Below are 23,325 nucleotides of genomic sequence, written 5' to 3' on the forward strand. Positions count from 1 at the left end.
CAATGCCAATAGCTCAAACTCTTATTAATGCGAGACCTATTGCATTGCAAATGCTTGTTGTGACTGTGACTTCTGGCATTGTGTCCAGGTGTGACAGACAGGCAGGGTTCTTCATAGTGGGTCCCAGGGGGGGGGAAGGGCTCATGTCTCCCATGCAGAGCATGCTGTAGTTCCTGTGTGCACAACGCACTAGCATGGTGCTTACTGTGACGATCACTGCATGGTGCTTGCCGCTTTCGGACTGCCTAATCCTCCTGGAAATGTTGTTTCTACAGTCCTGATGTGAGTCTGTGCTCCCCCCAGGGTGACAGGTGCCAAGACCCACTGATGTGTGTCTGTTCAGTGTACCTGTGGTGAGAGTGTCCAAATTATGTGGTCGTCCCCTGGACATTGGTGTGTGTGTGTGAGTCCCCTGTCATGTGGGTGTGTGCATATGTGGAGTGTTGCACCCCAGCTGCATGTGGGATGGATACACCCTGGCCATCTGATGTGAGCAGGGAGCTGTGCTGGATGTCTGCCGTGCTGAGACAGCCCCACATCTGTGACACCCCCAGTCTAGTGGCACATGTGCAGAGTGAGGTTTGTAGCGGCAGTTGCCTATGCCAGGTGATTGTTCAGTGCCTGTATGTCTCTTGTACTCTGCTGAGGTAGCGTAAGTGGGCTGGGGCATGTGATTGCTTAGGGGTACTGTTCAGATTCCTGTTGTAGCTTGTGATGCACAGTGTGAGCCTGCATCATTGATTGTGTTGCACCCCTCATGCCACCTGTGTACTTTCAATGGCACCTACTGCATTCGCCCATTCCCAGGAGGATGATGTCACTATGGCAAAGGTGCAATGAGTTGGCTGCATACTATGGCCAGTTCAAACATGCATAATTTGTAATATGTGTGTCTCTGTATCATTGATAAGGTGGATTGATGTATTGTCACTTTTGCATCCTCACAGGTAGGCATCTGTGCCAAGGGGGAGATCTGGAAGCAAGCCGTCAGTGCTGTGAGGAGGACGGATGGTCGGAAGCGGCGCCTAGCCCAGGTGAGGAAACGCTGGCAGGATATCCGGTGCTAGACGAGGAGGATTGCACGGGTCCTGCTGGGGGACTCACCTGAGAGCAACAACAACCGTGGGCGCCGGTGTCTGACCCACATCCAGAAGCGTGTGCTGGCGGTGGTCTTCCCCGACTTGGACAGGCGCTTACTGGAGAAGCAGCAGCAGGAAGGGGGTAGGTACATGTGTGTTTGTTGTGTGTGACCAGCTTTTGGAAGTGCGCAGTTGCATGGATACACTGCCAGGGTTTAAATGTGCAGTGCATATCCTGTTCCCCAAAGTAAAGCGGTGCTGTTCTTCCTCCCTTCCCCTCCTTGCCATGTGTTCCCTGGTCTGTGTGTAGTCACTCTTGCACAAGGTCATCTAGGCTGGCAGTTACTCCAAGTGTCCAAGGCTTGTAGCATCATGTGTGGGGGTGGTGTGTAACAAGTTTTAGCACGTTGCCTGTGCCCTGGCCAGTTCTGTCATTGTGGGGTCCATGTTAGTTGGCACTGATGCTGAGTCCCGACATGGGAGTGTGTGTTTCATGTGTACTGCCTTACTGCCTGCATGTCGAATGTTGTGCCCTCTGACATGATGTGCTTGAGTGTGAGATGTGCATAGTGCAGGGATGGTGGCTTGTGTTCCAGTCATATCCATCCAGGCCCATGGAGTAGTGTGGCCACTACAGTCCCCTGGGGCACCTTTTCCTAGGTATCATGTGTGTCATCAGACAATGTGGACATTCTCTGTGTCTTCAGCATAGTGTGGGCCCTGTGGCATAGTACCGTGGCCTCATTTGTATTCACGTATACTGTGCTACATGTGTCCACTGTACAGGGTGACATAAATTAGCTGGTGCATACTCACAGGGGCCAGTGCCTGTGTGTCTTGGTACAACTATCTGATGATGGTTGTTTGTCAGTGATATATGTGGACAGGCGCACCAGGGGTAGTTTGTGTGCGATCAGGATTAATTGCAGGCCACGTGTTTTCATCCCAGACTAAGAGGTGTAAGTACTTCGTCTGTCTCAATCACATTGTCTCAGGTAGGGGGGGGGGTTGGTGCGGGCAAGGCCTACATGTCCAAACCTGAAGTCTCCTTGCTCGGTCTGGCCAGTGTGTGATGTTTGTGTGGCCAAACACTCAAGGTGCAGTGCCCCAGTCATGTTGGCCATGGTTTTCAGTATTACCTTTGCAGCATGTCCCAAGAGTTGCTAGACATGGTTCCTGCTCATCCCTTTCTTGGCTACGCTGTGTGTCGCTGATGCTGTGCTAGATTGTCCCCAGAGCCTGGCTCCTCTGTACAATTTGATATCAAGTTATTTGCTATTGTGTCATGCTCTCCATATTTTAACAGTGGCATGGTGGGTCAACAAACTGTGTGTTGCAGGGACTACATATGTACCATGTATTGTAGATGTTACTCTTGTAGCTTTTCAGGCTATGCACTGTGACCTATGTAGAGTTGACTTACGTGACATATGTATACAGGTGTCTGATTTCTCCTGTCTCTTCACCTTGCCCACAGCATCGTCGGGGGACTACGAGGGAGACACTGGCACGGACCGTGAGGAGGGAGCGAGCACCAGTGCCAGCAGTGCAGAGTTGTCTGGCACATCGAGTGGCACGGAGGCTGACGGGAGTGCAGCGGAGGACCTGTCCAGTCAAACCACCACCGACTATGACGCAGACGGGTCTGAGGCTGAGCACTCCGAGGGAGCGGAGGCTGCTCCCACAGCTGACACCAGCACTCCATCACTACCCGCCCCCTCCATTCCGATCACCGGCCTCCCACTTGCTCGTGTCCCTTCCTGCCGTGCTCGGTCACCACGTGTCTCCTTCTTGCCAGGCACGGCACCCCTGCCCCTGTCTCCACTGCTGCCACCAATGCAGAGTCTGTGGACATCCTGCGGCAGTTGCAGGTTGGTCAGACTGCGATGCTTAATGTCCTCCATAGCCACAGCCAAGTGCTCAACCAGATGGAGGCATACATGGAGGGCATTTCAGCTGCGCAGTCTGACCAACGCAACTTGCTGAGATCCATAGACTCGACACTGACTGCAGCATTGGGTCTCCTGCAGCGCTACGTCCCCCCCTTACCCCTGCAGCATCCACACTTCCCACTCCCATGCCTGTCCAAAGCACACCCAGATGTAGCCATGCACGCACCCCACCAGACAGAGGCACCACACCACCAGGGAAGGCAAAGCGCACAACTCCTGGCACGCACACACAGGGTGAAGTAGGCACACCCACTGGGTCGGGGGGGAAACGGAAGACACGCAGCCAGAGTGGGAGTCCACATTCCTCACGACCACCACCCTCCAAATCCACTCCCCTCAGCTCTCCTGGCCAAGAGTCGGACACAGGGTCAGTCCTGCCCAGTCTGTCCATCAGCCCCAGTGTGGCACCACCCCGCAAGCGGTGGAGGCAGGACACCGGCAGGGGGGTTGAGTCCCCCCCCTGTCCACACCCTCCCCCTGTAGCGCTGCGACCCATCCCTCCGCCCCCCCGCCTGTGATTCCTTCGGGTGCAGGGGAGACGCTGGGCGACCTGGCAGTAGTTGCAGCGCCGTGCTCCAATCCACCGTTGGTGCTGCCCCACCCCCTGTGTTGGAGTCATCCGTCCCTGCACCCACAACACCTACCCTTGCCCCTCCTGTCCCTGCGGTGCCTGGTCCTTCCCCCCCACATGATGCCCCCCCCCCTGTGGATGACAAGGTAGTCTGAACTGTGCAGGCAAGCTAGGGGACACGCATCCCAATTTGTCCCCCACCTGGATTGGAACTATGGACTCCCCTATGGGCCTTGTGCATTTTGAACTCTTCGTACAATTCATTTTAGAACATTGCTGAATAAAGCTATTTTATTTTCCTTGGCACACTACTGCTTTTCTGGCATTGCTGTTGGTGGTGCTGCTCCATGATTTGGGGTGGCGATAATGTGTTAGGTGTCTGGGATATGTTGTAGTGTGCTGTTCGTGGGGTGGACCCTATTATCTGTGTGCCATCACACGGTATTTGCTATCACACTTTGCTCATGTAAGCTGTTACTGCATGGTGACATTGTCCCAAGGTGTGTACCTTCGTCTGTGGACCCTGACATCTTCCCTGCAGGGTGTTGTGAAGACATTTGTTCAGTGCTGTATCTACATTTGCTGGGTGTGTGACGGACCCCTTCTACTTTGGCCATGCATGCTGGCCAAGGTCTCCACCTGCATCATTTGTGTCATCCTTGGGGGTCAATGTACTTGTGAGTAGAGTATATTGATAGGACTTCATGTGTACATGTTCCCTTTTCCGCACTTTGCATGTGTGTACTCCCAGCCTCGCACACCTGTGTTCTGCTGGGTCTTTGAGCACCTGACTGACAATTGTGGGCATTGAATCTGTGGGTACTCCACCCTTTTCTTTCCATGGGCACTGCTGGGAGTGATAGGCACCCACCCCTCCTGTGTCTGGGCACTGCTGGGAGGACTCTGCACACACCCCTCCTGTGTCCGGGCACTGCTGGGAATGATAGGCACCCACCCCTCCTATGTCTGGGCACTGCTGGGAGGACTCTGCACACACCCCTCCAATGTCTGGGCACTGCTGGGAGGACTCTGCACACACCCCTCCTGTGTCTGGGCACTGCTGGGAGGACTCTGCACACACCCCTCCTGTGTCTGGGCACTGCTGGGAGGACACTGCAAACACCCCTCCTGTGTCTGGGCACTGCTGGGAGTGATAGGCACCCACCCCTCCTATGTCTGGGCACTGCTGGGAGTGATAGGCACCCACCCCTCCTATATCTGGGCACTGCTGGGAGTGATAGGCACCCACCCCTCCTGTGTCTGGGCACTGCTGGGAGGACTCTGCACACACCCCTCCTATGTCTGGGCACTGCTGGGAGGACTCTGCACACACCCCTCCTGTGTCTGGGCACTGCTGGGAGGACTCTGCACACACCCCTCCTGTGTCTGGGCACTGCTGGGAGGACTCTGCACACATCCCTCCTGTGTCTGGGCACTGCTGGGAGGACTCTGCACACAACCCTCCTGAGTCTGGGCACTGCTGGGAGTGATAGGCACCCACCCCTCCTATGTCTGGGCACTGCTGGGAGTGATAGGCACCCACCTCTCCTATGTCTGGGCACTGCTGGGAGTGATAGGCACCCACCCCTCCTGTGTCTGGGCACTGCTGGGAGGACTCTGCACACACCCCTCCTATGTCTGGGCACTGCTGGGAGGACTCTGCACACACCCCTCCTGTGTCTGGGCACTGCTGGGAGGACTCTGCACACACCCCTCCTGTGTCTGGGCACTGCTGGGAGGACTCTGAACACACCCCTCCTGTGTCTGGGCACTGCTGGGAGGACTCTGCACACACCCCTCCTGTGTCTGGGCACTGCTGGGAGTGATAGGCACCCACCACTCCTATGTCTGGGCACTGCTGGGAGGACTCTGCACACACCCCTCCTATGTCTGGGCACTGCTGGGAGGACTCTGCACACACCCCTCCTGTGTCTGGGCACTGCTGGGAGGACTCTGCACACACCCCTCCTGTGTCTGGGCACTGCTGGGAGTGATAGGCACCCATCCCTCCTATGTCTGGGCATGTACGGTCCGTACATACACTGGTGGGGTGGGGGTACGCTCCATTCATACACGGGTGTGGGTACGCTCCGTACATACACAGGTGGGGTGGGGGTACGGTCTGTACATGCACGGCTGGGGAGTTGGTTCGCTGCATGCATACACAGGTGGGGGTACGCTCCATTCATACACGGGTGTGGGTACGCTCCGTACATACACTGGTGGGGTGGGGGTACGGTCCGTACATACACGGGTGGGGTGTTGGTACGCTGCATGCATACACGGGGGGTATGGTCCGTACATACACTGGTGGGGTGGGGGTACGCTCCGTACATTCCCGTACCCACGGTTTGCTGGCCTGGGTACGTACCGTCCCCAGGCCTTAAGAGCGTGGGTACGGGCCATACCACGCCCACCACTACGTCACCCCGACAATGGCGGTACGGCCCGTACCCACGTTCTGATGGCCTGGGTATGGGCCGTACCAGCATTGTTAGGGTGATGTGGGGGTACGCGTGGTACGACTCGTACCAACGCTCTGAGGGCCTGGGTACGGTGCAGACCCTCAATGGGGTGCCGTAGGGGTACGCACCGTCCCCAGCCCTTCAGAGCGTGGGTATGGGTCGGACCACGCGTACCCCCACATCACCCCAACAATGCTGGTACGGCCCGTCCCCAGGCGTTTATTATGTGGGTACGGGCCGTACCGCCATTGTTGGGGTGACGTAGTGGTGGGCGTGGTATGGCCCGTACCCACGCTCTTAAGGCCTGGGTACGGTACGTACCGGTATTGTTGTGTTGCCGGTTCGCGTAAATATCCACTTCCGTTGTGGCGGACGCTTGCGTTGCTGGACACGCCCCACCCCCTCGAGGTGACCAGGTCCTGCAGGTCAGGTATGTCCCGGGCATGTGTGATTTGTGACTTGTGTGGGGGTTATGTGTCCTGCCCCTGCCCCCCCCCCCCCTTTGCCCCTGGGTGTTATTCTGACCTTCTGCGGCGTCTGTGTCGGTGCCTGTAGAGCAGGTGGACTGCTATGAGGGCTGGGATGACACGTAGGTTCGGGTCCATGGCCGTCCGTCGCGTACAGGTGCTCCTTGTGTGCGTCGTCCTGATTTCCCGGCAGTTTTTGGCAGCCGGAAAATATAATCCGTGCGGGGTGACGTCGGTGCGGATCGTACTTCCTGGTTCGTGACCCGCAGCCTGAATGCGTCCCGACGTCACGTCGGTGCATTCCCGGATCACATTGGTATGTATTTTTACGTCGGTCGGTGTTTTTTACGATTTGGACGGAAATGGTGTTTCCGTGGGAATCGTACTTCCATGTTTGTAATGTTTATTTCCCGGGTACGAGTCGGACGGAGAAAACGCTCCGACCGACGGGTCGTACCCGGTTTCTCCAGGATCGGAATCGGCACCTTAGTATTGCGATATTGATGTGTGCGATTTTTCTGTGATCGATATAGTTGTATTACGATATTGTTGTGTCGATATTAGTGTAGTTTTTTAATTAAGTATACAATATCGATATATTTGATGTCGATAATTTTGTTGCGAAATTTTTGTAGTTCGATAATGTGTCTTTCGATAATATGTCAGAGATCCCTATCAGGTGTTGTGATGAGGGACTCCTGCCCACCCTCAGTTGTCTTTCAAAACATAAGGCCTTCAGTTCAGTGTAGTCTATATCTTTGTACTGAGATGGAGTGGACCCACTGGCTCCACCCTGGTGAGAAATACTAGTGTTGTGCAGTGTTGTACTACGTACACTAGTTGTGGCCTACTGAACCTAGCTTGAGCTGTAGCAAGGGTGTGCTTATCCCTTCACAAACAGCTCTAAGTTCAGTAGAACTTATTGATACTAGCTTGACTTTATATGTACCTTGAGTACCTTTACTGGTTTTCAGTTAGTAATTCAAATAGAGATTTTCTGGTAAAACAATGGCAAGTTGGAATCCCACACGCTGCCCACCAATGTGAGAAGTTGGCCTGGCATATTCTGGTCACTAGTTATAGTGGCCACCATGCACCAGTCCAATTCGACTCTTGGTAGATAGGTTTAAAGACAACCTTTTGAAAGAAAGCTATCCTAGTGGTAGCTGTGGAGAGCAGCCTTCAGGCTAAGTCTCTGAGGAATGTAAAACAGCTTGTTTTACCTTATAATCTTTTGAATTACCAAATGAAAAGACACCACACCGGTATATATATCAAATATATATGTATTTATTTCTAAATATACTCTACTAATCTCTTTATGAGATTAGAGCCAGGTAAACATTCAAAAGATCAACAGTTCTCAACAAATTAAGCACAATTATGGATGTAGCCCTAGGGGCGTACCAGACCATATACTAAAAGAATGGTATAACAAACTCGACTTGCAAAATGAAGAGGCCTAGGGCCTTGGGAATCGCTGGGGCTTCACTTCTGCAGTGTTAGCAGGTAAGTAATCAGCCCACGGGAGACGCATGCAGTGTCTAAACACACACGCGGGTTTCCTATACGTTCCAATGGCAAATGTCGCGGTTTGTATTTTACAGTTTTAGGGCACTTCGCAAAAGTCAACAAGCAAGCAACTTACAGGGTAAGTATTTCGAGGGCCAACACACACTTGGGCACCGGAGTGCACGAGTTACCTCACCCAGGGAAGCCGGGTGCCTAGGTGTCCTTTGGTGTCGGGTCGCGATGCTGTTTTCAATGGAGATCACTGAAGACTTGCTGATTGTGACGACTGGAGAGGTATCCGCTGGAATCTGAAGATGGATTGGAGTTGCAGAAGACCTAGAAATTGATGGGACAGAGTTCAAAGTCACCGGTGGCCAGCAAGATGGATGACCACGGCTGTCGCATCTCTTCAGGTCGATGATGGTGTTTTGTCTCTTCGCTCACGAGGTCCAGGAGAGATCGATGATGACCAGCAGCTGGATTCGGAGGTTCCCACAATGTTTGCAGCTGATGACGGTGTCGGCACCCGGATTGGATCCAACAAGCCTTGGCAACTGCAAGTCTCATGTGGAATGAAGATTGGCAGTGGTGCAGACCAGCAGGGTCTGATGGACTTACCCAGTGAGGGTAAGTGGGGGCAGGCCCAGAGCAACCAGGCGAGCCCTTGAAGTCGATGTGGAAGTCTTCAGGTGAGTTACTAGCCAACGGGCCAGCAACCGCGAAGACGGCTTTGCAGGAAAAGTTTAACAACAGCCCACGGTCACTCGGGACGGGGTAGGCCGCTGATTTTGGTACTAGACCTGCTAGGGACTTGGACAACAAATGGTCCAAAGCACAAGTGCGTAGGGCATATATTAGGGCTTGCACTCGAAATCAGTGCATGGTTCCCTGGTATTGCTGTACCTCATCACTCGTGGGGTCCAGATGCCACAGCTTCGCTGGGGACTCAAAATGGTCAGGAAATCCACTTCAGGGGACACAGGGACTTTGGACTCCGGCGGGAGCGGTGAAGTTTGCAACCGTAGTTGAAGAGTTTTGGTGCCTGCCAAGCAGGGGAGTCACTCCTTGACTCCAAGGGAGATTCTTCAGTTTTCCAGAGATAGTGGAACGTCGAAGGGCCAGGATTCTTCTTTGTAGAGCGTCGTCCAGGTGTAATCTGAATTGCATTGGCAATGCTTGGTATCTTATAGTGAAAAGATGGGAGGGACTAGCTCTATGACCACTCCTCTAGGAGGGTCAGGGTAGTGGGTGGTTACACCCACTTCCCTTTGTCCAGTTTCACGCCAGAGCAGGGGCAGGTAGCCCCTGAACCGGTTTGAGCTGGCATATGCACAGAGGAGCCTACTGCTCCCCCAGTGCAGGACTTCAAAGCACTCTAAGAGTGCACCCACCCAGCTCCAATACACTAAATCCTGTCTGGGAGGTGGTGACACCTCCCTGTGACAGGAAACCCTTTGTTGAGCTCCCTCCACTGCGAGTTTCGGTCAGCAGCAGGAGGGCAGCCCGGTGTCTGTGCTGGTGGCATCCATTTTGTGATGCCAGGGCTCTAGAAGATTTCTACCGTTTAGTACAGTGGGTACATGTCATCCGCTCTAGAAGGGTGGGATCATACTCCCACACCAGTTACTGGTGTGGGGGTATGATTCCAAGAAGTTTGACACCAAACACGACATGTTTTGATGCAGTCATTCCAAAGTTAGCATTTACCGCGAGGTTATAATGCACTTAAGAGTATATGGTTTAACCGCATCCACAAACAGCAGCAGAGAATAGACTTCTGCCAGCTACAGAAGGGTCCTGCTCATGCAGAAGCACCCCCTCACATAGTAAACCAAGCACCCTGCCCTTGGGATTGATAGGGCCTACCATAGGGGTGACTGATAGGTTTATATGTGTGTGTAGGGCCCAAACGTGTATTTGTGCTTTTACTGATGCTTGATCAGTTGTAACTAAAGTACTTCGAACTCCAGTCTCATAAAGAGACTAGAGGGGTGTGTTTAACCTTAAATACATATATTTTGAATATATACCTGGTGTGGTTGTCCTTTCATTTGATCATTCAAGAGATTATAGACTGGTAAAACAAGCTGCTTTACATTCCTTCAAGACTTAGCCTGAAGGTTGCTCTCCATAGCTACCACTAGGATAGCTTTCACATAAGGTTGTCTTTAGCCATTCACCAAAAGGGGTTATTTGGACTGATACAAGGTACCCACTAGAACTAGTGGACAGCATATATCAGGCCCCTTCTCCCATTGGTGTGCAGCGTGTGGGATTCCAGCTTGCTATTGATCAACTGAAAACCACTAAAGGTACCTGAGGTACATATAATATCAAGTTTAGCTACAGTAAGTTCTACTGAACTTAGAGTTGTGTGTTAAGGGATAGCACACCTTTCTACAACTCTAGAGAGTTTAGGAGGCCACACTAGTGTAGGTAGTGCAATACACCACACCACATTAGTAATGTCTAACCAGCCAGGAACCACTGAGTCCCTACCAGGAACCAGTGAGCTCCTTCCCTATAAGTATGAGGATCTCACCTTTGTTCAGCTTAGGTCCCTATGTACACTTAGGAAGCTGAAGACAGGCAAAAGTCCATCCACCCAGCAACTCATAAAGATACTGAAACTGGATGATATCACAAATCCTAGAGGCCTGTAGATGGAAACAGTGTGGGTGGGGCAGCACCTGAGGGTGGCTCCAGGGATAGAAACTCCCCTGACCCTAACTCTAATGCTGACCAGACTGGTGACAATGACCATACTCTGGTGGACACAGACCATCAGGATGAGGATGACGATGATGACAATAATGCCACTTCCTTCATTCCTTGTGGTAGGCCTGAACACAGGGCTAGACGGGATAGATCTCTGTCAAGGGGATCTATTCAGTCTAACTCCTCTATTGGAACCTCTATTTCTTCTCACAGAGGGAGGGAAACCTCCCAGGAGAGGAGAGGGAGACTGCTGAAGTATGAGCAAGACAAGTTCAACCTCAGAAAGCAGCAGGTGGCCGTAGAAAGGGAAGCCCTGGAGCTCTACAGAGCTAGTAAAAAGGAAGGACTAGAGTCCCTTGGTGGCAGCAATTTCCCTAGAGATAGGTAGAGGTCTAATGACCAAAGAAACCTAAGTAAGATTGTCCCTCCCTACCAGAGTGGGGATGACATCCACAAATGGATAACTGCCTTGGAGAGGGCCTGTAAAGTACAGAAGGTCCCTCAAGGTCAGTGGGCAGCAATCTTATGACTCTCCTTTGCTGACAAAGATAGAGACAAGCTCCTCACTGTAAGAGAAGAGGATGCTGATGATTACAAAGTCCTGAAAAGTGCTCTGATAGATGGGTTTGGCCTAACCACTGAACAATAGAGGTTAGAGTTCAGTGATACCCAAAAGGCACAAAATCAGGACTGGGTTGACTTTGTTGACTGTGCTGCTAAGGCTCTGGAAGGTTGGTTATTACGCAGTAAAGTGTGTGACTTCATAGGATTGTACAATCTGATACTGAGGGAGCAGATTCTTAATAACTGTAAAAATCAGCTGTTGCACCAGTACCTGGTAGACTCTGATCTGACCTCTCCCCAAGAATTGGGAAAGAAGGCAGACAAATAGGTCAGAACCAGGGTGAGGCAGAAAGTACAGAACCAAGGTGGTGACCCAAAGAAGCAAGATTCTAAAAACTCTGATAAGGGTGGGAACAAGGGTAAAGATCAGAAGTCTTCACAAGTGCCCCAAAAATCTTTTTCAGGGGGGGATTCGCCGGCTAACAAAGGGAAAGGCCAAAAGAAGCCCTGGTGCAAAATCTGTAAGCAGAAAACTCTCTGGACTAGTGACTGCACCAAGGCTAAAGAAAATACACCAACCACCACCAATGCCCCTAAGGCACCTGTTTCCCCAGTACAGTCACAATTGGTGACGGAAATACACAGAATAAGGGTATAGTAGGGTTGACCCTGGTTTCTGAAATGGACTCTGGCCTAGTCAGAGTACCAACTCAGGCTGTGCTTGTCAGTGATGGGGGCATGGATATGTCCCCCTTTGTGAGCCCCATTAACCTGGGCAAATGCAGACAGCAGCCTTTAATTAATGGAGTAGAAGCTTGGGCATTCAGGGACACAGGAGCAAGTGTCACAATGGTGACAAAAGATCTTGTGGATCCTGGGCAGATTATACTTGGTGAAATGTACCAAGTGACCAATGCTAGCAACGTCAGAACAGCCCATTCTCTGGCAGTTGTTAACTTCTCCTGGGGAGGGGTAAGTGGCCTTAAGAAGGTTGTGGAAAGTGCGGCCTACCAGTACAGTAGTTACTTCGCAATGATCAGGAAACTTCAGCTTGGGCTGAAGTGCAGCTCAGGAAGCATGCGGAAATGTTAGGGATCCCTGCATATGTATTTGCTGTGACCAGGTCACAGGCTAAAATGTCAAAAGCTGGACAGGCCCTGGATTCTGGAATAATGGACCAGGTGCCTCACAAGAGGAGGAGCAGTAGGGTTAAGACAGAGCCTTCCCACCTGACTCAGGAAACTGATCAGTCTCCTTAGGGAGATGATCTTGAGCCTGACGAAGGAACTGTCCGAGAGGAGCTTGAACCTGATCAGGTTGAGTTCTTGGGGACAGGGGGCCCTTCCAGGTCTGATCTGAGCCAGGAGCTGAAAACCTGCCCCTCTCTTGATACCCTCAGACAGCAAGCTGCTGAGGAAGCTGCTGGGACTGCTAGTGGCACCCATAAAGTTTATTTGGATGATGGACTCCTTTACTCAGAGAGTAGAGACCCCAAGTCTGGTACATCCAGGAGGTTGGTTATACCTCTGAAGTTTAGGGGTTTCCTATTGACACTAGCCCATGATATTCCCCTAGCCGGACACATAGACCAGAACAAGACTTGGGACAGAATTGTTCCTCACTTTCACTGGCCACACATGTCTGAAGACACAAAGGAGTTTTGTCACTCCTGTGTAACCTGCCAAGCCAGTGGCAAAGCAGATGGCACTACAAAGGCCCCCTTGATACCACGACCTGTGGTGGGGGTTCCCTTTGAGAGGGTTGGGATTGACATTGTTGGTCCCATGGATCCTCAAACAGGATCTGGGCTCAGGTTTATACTGGTGGTAGTGGATCATGCCACCAGGTATCCAGAAGCTATTCCCCTAAGGACCACTACAGCACCTGTAGTGGCAAGAGCTCTCTTGAGTGTGTTCTCAAGAGTAGGCTTTCGTAAGGAGGTAGTATCTGACAGACGTGCAAACTTTATGTCAAGTTACTTAACTGCAATGTGGAAGGAGTGTGGAGTGAATTACAAATTCACCACACCCTATCACCCACAATGCAATGGTTTGGTTGAAAGGTTCAACAAAACCTTAAAGGGCATGATCAAAGGACTCCCAGAGAAGCTTATGCGAAACTGGGACCTTCTCTTGCCCTGCCTTTTATTTGCATACAGGGAGGTGCCTCAGAAGGGGGTTGGCTACAGCCCTTTTGAACTTCTGTTTGGTCACCCTGTCAGGGGTCCATTGTGTTTGGTGAAGGAAGGATGGGAGTTTCCTCTCAGGCCCCCAAAGCAAGACATAGTGGACTATGTACTTGGTCTCCGCTCCCGGATGGCTGAGTACATGAAAAAGGCAAACAAAAACCTTGAGGCTAGCCAGGAACTGCAAAAAGCCTGGCATGACCAAAAGGCAGTACTGACTATTTATCAGCCAGGACAGAAAGTGTGGGTTTTGGAGCCAGTGGCCCCAGCAGCTCTCCAGGACAAGTGGAGTGGACCCCACACCATTGTTGAACAGAAAGGGGAGGTTACCTACTTGGTAGACCTTGGAACCCCTAGGACTTTCCATAGGGTTCTCCATGTCAACAGGCTAAAACCATATATGGACAGGGCTGACATGGGTTTGCTCATGGCAACTGATGAGGGACAGGAGGAAGAGAGTGACCCACTCCCTGACCTCCTCTCACAGAACCCTGATGATGGGTCAGTTGATGGTGTAGCCTTGGAAGGCAGCCTCGCTGCCCAGCGGCAAACTGATTGCAGACAAGTTCTCAATCAGTTCAGACACATGTTTTCACTGAATCCAAGTCAGACTACCTGGTGCACTCATGAAGTGGACACTGGGCACAGTCTGTCTTTTAAAAATAAGATTTATAGGAAACCTGACCATGTCAGGGACTGTATCAGGACAGAAGTCCAGAAAATGTTGGATATGGGTGTGATTGAGCCCTCAGATAGCCCTTGGGCTAGTCCAGTGGTCCTTGTGCCAAAACCTCACAGCAGTGGTGGAAAAAGAGAGATGAGGTTTTGTGTGGACTGTAGGCGAGTAGGATCTTCTTCTAATGGCTACCCCCACTTGCTGCTGGTGTTTCACTGTTTTTCGACCTTAGTCTGGCTGTGGCCCTGCTAATCAGGACCACGGCATAGCTGCTTCCTCTCTAAAATGGTTTCATGTACATTAGGTACATATCTAATTGTATTCTGGAGTGCCTTATAAGCCCCTAGTATATGGTATAATATGTACCTAGGACATAGGTACCTCAGAGGCCTACCAGGGGCTGCAGCATGTATTATGCCACCCCTGGGAAGCACTCCAAAATGACACAACAGGTCTGCTACTGCAACCTGGGTAAGGGTGTGCTTGCACCCCTTACTGTGGTATAGGCTACCTATATCACTACCTTACACAGACACATATAAACATATAAGCCACTCCTATGGCAGGCCTTGACAATCCTGAAGGCAGAGTGCTTAGTTTTATGTGAGAGGGTGCCCAAGCATGAGCTGAGCCCCTCTGCAGCTTTCAGAAATACTTCCTTATGGCTGTTTTGTGATACAGCCATACAACATACTCTTAAGTGCATTATAACCTCGCGGTAAATGCTAACTTTGGGATGGCTGCATCAAAACATGTTGTGTTTGGTGTCAAACGCTTTGGAATACTACCCCCCCCCCCCACCAGTCCTGGTGGCGGGGGTAGCATTCCACCCTTCTAGAGGGAGAGACATGTTCACACTGGCTTAACCCGGTTAAAACTTTCCAAAGCCCTGGCATCACAAAATGAATGCCACTGCCACAGACACGGTCTGACCTCCTACTGCTGAGCTAAACTCCGGTAGGGGAGGCCTGGACAATTGGTTTCCTGTCACAGGGAGGTGTAACCACCTCCCCAGACAGGTAGATGTGCATTGGGGCAGGGTGGGTGAATTCAGAGAATGCTTTTGAGACACTGCCTGGTGCACACAAGGTGTCCCTGTGCATAGCCCGGCTCAAACGGGTTGCAGGGGCACTCAGCCCCTGCTCTGGCATGAAACTGGACAAAGGGGAAGGGGTGTAACAACCCCCACCCCAGGCCCACCCATAATTGGAGCCTTAGAGTTAGTCCATCCCCTAAACCTAGTATAAGTATAGGAATCCAGTCCCTAGGACTTTAGATTACCCTGGATGAACCGCTGCAACATATTTCCTGGACCTTGGACTTTCTATCACGACTAGAAGATGGAAGAAATCTCCCTTGGGGTCAAGGAGTGACTCCTCTGCTTAGCAGGCACCAAAGAAGCAACTGACCAGTCTGCAATTCTGAAGCTCCCACCAGACGCTGAAGTCTCTGCATCCCCAGATGTAGATTTCCAGACTTCCCCAAGGCTACCCTGAGCCCACAGCAAAGCTGAGGCCCGTGGCTATCGTGGGTGACGTGTAACCATGACCCCTGTACACTGTGAACTTTTGAAGAAACACTAACCTCCTGGTCATCCTCGAAGTTGTGCCTTGGGCACCGAGTAGCCCCAGCCTAGCGCACCTCATGCACCAAAGATTTTTGGCCTCCACTCCACGAGTGACCCGTGGGCCAGCTCCATGTGTGACCACTCGAGGCTCCTTCATGATCACTAGCCCATTGGCTAGCAGGTCCCCACAAAGGCAACTTCACTTCTGCTTGGACTTTTCTGGTTGCTCTAGACTTGCCCTTACTTACCCTTGCTGGGTGAGTCCATCAGACCTTGCTGGTATGCACCGCAGTCCTTTCTCTGATTTCCTGTGACTTGCTGTTGCCAAGGTTTGCTTGGTCCTTTCTGGCCGCCAACACTGCAGACTTCATGCAACAGCTCGAATCTTGGCTTGTGGACTTCGTCGATGCCTCCTGGACTTCGTGGCTGAAGTGTCAAGACACCAATCAAGTCACCTGAAGCACCCAACATCTGTGTGCATTGGTCCATCCTGCCCTAGTTCACTGGCAAGTGACGCAGATCTAGCTTGGATCTCTCCGTACACTTCTCCTCTTCACGGCAGCAGCAGTTCCTTGCAGGCTTCCATTGAAATCGATGACGAGACCCGACACCAAAAGACACCTATGCACCCGGCTTCCCTGAATGAGGTAACTTGAGTACTCCGGTACTCTCATGGGTGCTAGCCCTAGAACTACCTAAGTCCAAGAGGGTTTGGCCCTGACTCGAATAGAAGTGTCCCTAATCTTTAAAATTCCGACCGCGACATTCACCATAGAAGATAATAGGAACCGGTTGTTGTGTTTCCACACTTCACACAGTTCCCACGGGTCCCCTGTGTCACTACCTTTGGTGGTTCCTTGGGGTACCAGCGATTCTAGAGGCAATAGGCACAGTGCCTATTACAGTCGTGGTTCTTATACCACTTTTTTAGTATATGGTTTGGTACGCCCCTAGGACCCAAACGTGTATTTGTGCTTTTACTGATGCTTGATCACTTGTAACTAAAGTACTTTGAACTCCAGTCTCATAAAGAGACTAGAGGGGTGTGTTTAACCTTAAATACATATATTTTGAATATATACCTGGTGTGGTTGTCTTTTTATTTGATCATTCAAGAGATTATAGACTGGTAAAACAAGCTGCTTTACATTCCTTCAAGACTTAGCCTGAAGGCTGCTCTCCATAGCTACCACTAGGATAGCTTTTTAACCATTCACCATAAGGGGTTGTTTGGACTGATACAAGGTGCCCACTAGAACTAGTACAGCATATATCAGGTCACCTTCTCACACTCCTCCTGATACACCATGAACAGAGTCTTCTCTCCAGCTCGTTAGTTCTTCTCATCCTTGGATGTTGTGCTCCTCCTGGTACACCATGAACTGAGGCCTCGCCTTAGATCATTAGCTCTTCTCGTCCTTGGAGATTATGCCCCTTCGGGTACAAAATGAAACGAGGCTTCTCTTCAGCTTGCTAGCTCTTCCCGTCCTTGGCTCTTGTGCTCCTCCTGAGACACCATGAACAGAGGCTTCTCTCCAGCTCGTTAGGTCTTCTCGTCCTTGGATCTTGTGCTCCTCCTGGTACACCATGAACAGAGTCTTCTCTCCAGCTTGTTAGCTCTTCTTGTCCTTGGATGTTGCTCTCTTCCTGATACAGTATGAACAGAGGCTTCCCCTCAGCTCGTTAGCTCTTCTCGTCCTTGGATGTTGTGCTCCTCCTGGTACACCATGAACTGAGGCCTCTCCTTAGATCATTAGCTCTTCTCGTCCTTGGATGTTGTTCTCCTTCTGGAACAAAATGAACCAAGGCTTTTCCTCAGATCGTTAGCTCTTCTCGTCCTTGGATGTTGCGCTCCTCCTGATGCACCATGAAGAGAGGTTTCTCCTCAGCTCATTAGCTCTTCTCGTCCTTGGATCTTGTGCTCTTCCTAGTACACCAAGAACAGAAGCTTCTCTCCTGCTCGTTAGTTCTTCTTGTCCTTGGATGTTGCCGTCCTCCTGATACACCATGAAGAGAGGCTTTTCCTCAGCTCGTTACCTCTTCTCGTCATTGTATGTTGCGCTCCTCCTTGTACTCCATGAACAGAGGCTTCTCCTCAGCTCGTTAGCTCTTCTCGTCCTTGGATCTTGGGCTCCTGCTGGTACACCATAAACAGAGGCTTCTCTCCATCTCGTTAGTTCTTCTTGTCCTTGGATGTTGCTCTCCTCCTGATACACCATGAAGAGAGGCTTTTCCTCATCTCATCAGCTCTTCTCATCCTTGGATGTTGCGCTCGTCTTCCTTACCATGAACTGAGGCCTCTCCTTAAATCATTAACTCTTCTTGTCCTTGGATGTTGCTCTCCTCCTGATACACCATGAAGAGAGGCTTTTCCTCATCTCATCAGCTCTTCTCGTCCTTGGATGTTGCGCTCGTCTTCCTTACCATGAACTGAGGCCTCTCCTTAAATCATTAACTCTTCTTGTCCTTGGATGTTGCTCTCCTCCTAATACGCCATGAAGAGAGGCTTTTCCTCAGCTCGTTAGCTCTTCTCGTCCTTGGCAAAAGCTCTCCTCCCAAACCCGGCTATCTCTAGCACACAAGAACACTTTCTCTGACTATGGAATCATGTGAGCGCACCTGCAAGGAAAAGAACATTGCAGCACAAGAACAACTTTCACGTTGAAGGTTAAAAGCTCAAATCCCAAATGCTTAAGGCCTTTGGTTAAGCTAACTTAATAGAACTTCGAAATACACAGCAAACACAAGTCTCTTGTTTACGTAAAATGTATAACTGAGTGTGCACATAAAAGTACAATGTTAATAATTAACTTACATCACCTATGCAATATATTTAAAACGATTTTACAGAAAAAATCCTAGGGAACTACGACTTTTCGTATTATTTCTAGTTGTTAGATCACTCTGATACATGATTTCTATGATTTCTCTCATTTCTACAGTGAAGCGACTAATTAGATGTCTAATCCTTCACTTTATATTAATAAGATTAAGGCACACTGCATGGTTAGGCATGCTAGATACACGTAAATACTGTACTCCTGCAACTAACTTAGTAGAGGCCACATTACACTGCCCTTTTTAGTTATAGTTCAGCTTCTCCTGTAAAGCAGCTTTACTTGAAGTTTAGATGTGGGACCCTTGGTGTAAATGCATTTCATAGTAAATGGTTAAACATTTCTGCACTGAACCCTGCAGTAGACTTATGTCCAGCCTGCAAACTCGAATGGGAGATGATGGAACATGCACTACTTTTCTCCACTGCATACTCTGCTGTGCCGGAATAGATTATGCTGCCTGTGAGGGGGGTCTCAACAGAGCTTTTCTATGAGAACCATGAGAACTGACTCGCAGGAGACTGTTGTATATAGTGGAGCAAGGGTTTTAAGCTAGATGTCCTCATGAGATGGTGTTTTTTGATTTTTTAAAAATATGTAATTTTATTTATGGTTTTCTTGTTCTATAAATGAATACACCCAGTGGGACTCCTGTCTGGGTCACAGACACCCACATCTGTGGCCCAATGAGGAGCTCAATGGTGGTTTGATTTTTTTATTAGGTTGAAAAACTATCCAATAATTGTCCTTTCTTCACATGTAGGTGTATCATAACACACAGGAACAACTCAAGTCCATGACAATGTGAAGCCCTCTTACATAATGCGTGGTACTGTTTTTATCAGAAAAAATAGGGAATATTTTATGGGAGGATTTTAGGCATTTGTTTGAGTTTCTGGAGTTTTATGTCACTCAAAACATGGGATTCTGCGAGCACCTTCCGCATCAATTACTTTCTGTCCAGTTTGGAGAAATTTATGGAGTTTGGTAGGTTCCCTCAGTGCTGGCAGACCCCGAATGCAAATACTGCAGGTGCCCCCCAGTGCTGTAACATGGAGGGGTCCCCTATGCTCTGGACCCAGACAGGAGTTCTCAGACCAGGGACCAGCAACCTGTGCACTGTGCCAGAGGGGGGCCCCTAGAGCAGTCACCCCGCACACCCTGGGGCTGCTGGGGCTAATGTTACACCACTGGGGTCCCCCAAAGTTGTAACAGGGAACCCCTCTCACACTCCGCACCCAGCCATGAGCTCTCAGACCAGGGACCTGCAACCTGTGCACAGTGCCAGAGGAGGGCCCCTAGAGCAGTCACCCCCACACACCCTGGGGCTGCTGGGGTTAATGTTACACCACTGGTGTCCCCCAAAGGTGTAACAGGGAACCCCCCTCACACTCCGCACCCAGTCAGGAGCTCTCAGACCAGGGACCTGCAACCTGTGCACAGTGCCAGAGGGGGCCCCTAGAGCAGTCACCCCCGCACACCCTGGGGCTGCTGGGGCTAATGTTACACCACTGGTGTCCCCCAAAGGTGTAACAGGGATCCCCGCTCACACTCCGCACCCAGTCAGGAGCTCTCAGACCAGGGACCTGCAACCTGTGCACAGTGCCAGAGGGGGCCCCTAGAGCAGTCACCCCCGCACACCCTGGGGCTGCTGGGGCTAATGTTACACCACTGGTGTCCCCCAAAGGTGTAACAGGGATCCCCGCTCACACTCCGCACCCAGTCAGGAGCTCTCAGACCAGGGACCTGCAACCTGTGCACAGTGCCAGAGGGGGCCCCTAGAGAAGTCACCCCTTCACATCCTGAGGCTGCTGGGGATAATGTTACACCACTTGTGTCCCCCAAAGGTGTAACAGGGAACCCCCCCTAAAATTCTGCACCCAGTCAGGAGCTCTCAGACCAGGGACCTGCAACCTGTGCACAGTGCCAGAGGGGGGCCCCTAGAGCAGTCGCCCCCACAACACCCTGGGGCTGCTGGGGCTAATGTTACACCACTGGTGTCACCCATGAACTTGCCTCGTACTAAAAAGTTTCCTGAGTGTCTAGTGTGGATTCCTACTCAAACACATGGGAAACCACACTCTGAGGATGCAGGCGAATGCTGATTTGGGTCATTTCATGGCAGAGGTACGTTCCTGTGTGAGTAAAACTGAAGGGTGAAAAGAGATATTGATGAGAGGTTTACACGTCAGCAGGTCGCCCTGAATGTAACGAAAAAATCTACTGTTTTATAAGTGTATTGTGTGAGCTCATGCTTGGAAAATTCTAATGCTGATATTTTAGCAAACACTCTGGCACAGGGGTTTGTAAATATCCAGGCAGTGAAAGGGTTTATAGAATGAGAATGATTTGCATTTCTTCTGTTTCTGCAGATCCCTTAATCGATGTTGTACTGACTCATTCCAAGGTTCCCTGTGTTGGGTTTTTGCGGATTAGATTCCTTGAATGGGGAAGAGTGTGTAACCACCAGTGGGACATGAAGGATGCTGCAGTGGTCTGTAGAGAGCTGGGATGTGGAGCTCCAGTTTCAGCAACAACCGGATCATCATTTATTAAAAATAGATATGAGCGAGTACTGATTTCAAATGTACAGTGCAATGGGGATGAACACAGGCTCTCAGAGTGTCCCTACACCACCAAGAAACCTCAGGATTGCGATACCACGAAGTCCGCAGGAGTGCGCTGCACAGGTAAGAAACAATCACTATTATGAGATCTCACTTCCTGGTAAGAGATGTAAACAATGACTCTGCATCTTTGTAAAGCAAAGCTAACAACAAAGTAGCAGAGTGCTGTACAGTAAACTGGAGGGCATTACAGTGTGGCGAGGAGCAAGTGGGAGCAAACTGAGGAGGAAACATGGTCCACAGAGATGGTGGACACGAGGACTGGTCTGTAATCAGAGGCTGTGAGCCCAGGAATACTTTGGGAGTAAGGAAGACTTTAGGGCATTTTCAGGTATCATGGTTATAGTGAAATTGGATTTTGATTATATTTTTTTCACAGAATCCACAAAACCATAGCATTTTCAACCCAAACCAACCACCTGCCAGTATCTCGCATAGCTTCCGTATGATAATTTTTGCTACTTTTAAACAGGTCCAACCTTTAAATGCTGCCAAGTAGATCTTCCTTAACCCGCACACCTCCCACAATTTAGCAGGACATTATAGGTCAGATGTACGACCATTGTTTGCAAATGGGAGATCGGCCTGTTTGAGACCGCATAAAAGGGTCCAAGCATGTACAAACGTTATTTTGCGAGTCACTGATTCACAAAATAGCATTTGCAACTCTTGCTAATAGGAAGGGGCATCCCTTCCTTATAGTGAGTCTCAATGGCAAGTACTATTGTTTTGAAACTGCATTTGCGCTCACAAAACACTCGCAGTTTGCCACCTACTTCAAGTTGGTGGTAAACCACTCACAAATGTGAAGGGGTCCCCTGGGGACACCTTCCCCTTTGTGAGACTGTGAGAAGATATTTTTTAAGAGGGACCACTGACTGCCCTTAAAAATTAAACTGAAAAGTTTAATTTTTCTTTTTTAAATGCACCCCGTTTTCCTTTAAGAAAAACGGCCTGCATTTTTAAAACAAAAACTGCTTTATTGAAAAAGCAGTCCCAGACATTGTGGTCTTGCTAGCCATTCCCAATGGGGTCACAAATTGCGCTTGCCTGATGAATATTAATGAGTCATGAAATTTGCGACCCCATTGGGAATCACAAACAGTGTCTAAGACACTGTTGTACATTCACTTTTGCAAGTCGCGAATTGCGAGTCGCAATTCCACGCAATTTGCGATTCGCAAAAGTGAATGGTCGTACATCTGGCCCTATGTGTATTGGATAAGACATCAATAATCCTACCAGAGACAGTCAAAAACACATTTATTTGGTTTGTGGGTTGTTGGAACACCTTTCCTCCCAAGGAAGCACACACAAGAACTCCACTATAAGAAATGGCATCATTGTTTGTGGTGGGTGACTGCCCACCTCAAGTAAAAACACTAGTCAGGGTGAACCCTGAAAGTCACTAAATTAACTTTGTGCTCAGCCCCCTGGTAGGTATGGCACAGTGTAGACAGGATGGACATAGCTCATGGTGCAAAGTTAATATGCAGTATCACAACAATAGCAAAATCAAAACACCAAGCAATACAAATTCAAAATTAGAAAAGTAGAGTAAAATGTAAAAATAAACACCATAACAACACAAAATCAAGACAAATAGTGTTAGAAAGCACTAAGGTCCGATTGTAGTGAAGGGTTGGAATAGACAAGGACCTAAGAGTGATTTCAGGCCTACCTGGAGAGCAGATAGGATGTACCAACCATGTTAAACCCAGTCGAAGGGACTAAGTCAAGGAAATGGAAGACGAAATCCTTAAGTAACTCAGTATTTTTTTCAAAGCACGACCTAATCACCCATAAGAGTCTCAAGGCGTTGGGGGCCGTCGAGGAGATAAAGTGAGCTATTGCACAGAGTCACATGATGCTGAGCTGATCTGCCTCTGGCGCTGGGGATTGAACCATGAGCCTCGCGCTCCAGAGTCAGCCAACCTAGCTGCTGCGCCACACCTCTCCCACCTTAAGAGAGGCAAGTCAGCAGTCTTTTCAGAAGAAGTCCTCATGAAGTCGGATATGCATTGGACATGGTCCCACTGATGGCTCAGAGAAGGAAAAGTTTAAATGTCGCACCCAGGGAAGTCCTGTGGATAGATACTTTTGCC

At 50.1% G+C, this 23,325-nt stretch overlaps 1 protein-coding gene across 1 annotated transcript in view; it reads left to right on the top strand.

Annotated features, from left to right (window-relative positions):
- LOC146863552 (CD5 antigen-like) overlaps positions 1–23,325 on the top strand; it is a 1,073,239-nt gene that overhangs the window by 287,878 nt on the left and 762,036 nt on the right. The window contains exon 3 of the mRNA XM_085643018.1: positions 20,966–21,283. Coding sequence (XP_085499144.1) covers positions 20,966–21,283 — 318 coding nt within the window. The remainder of the gene's footprint in view (positions 1–20,965; positions 21,284–23,325) is intronic.

Source organism: Triturus cristatus, chromosome 2_2 (genome assembly GCF_964204655.1).
Source record: "Triturus cristatus chromosome 2_2, aTriCri1.1, whole genome shotgun sequence".
Classification (NCBI taxonomy): domain Eukaryota; kingdom Metazoa; phylum Chordata; class Amphibia; order Caudata; family Salamandridae; genus Triturus; species Triturus cristatus.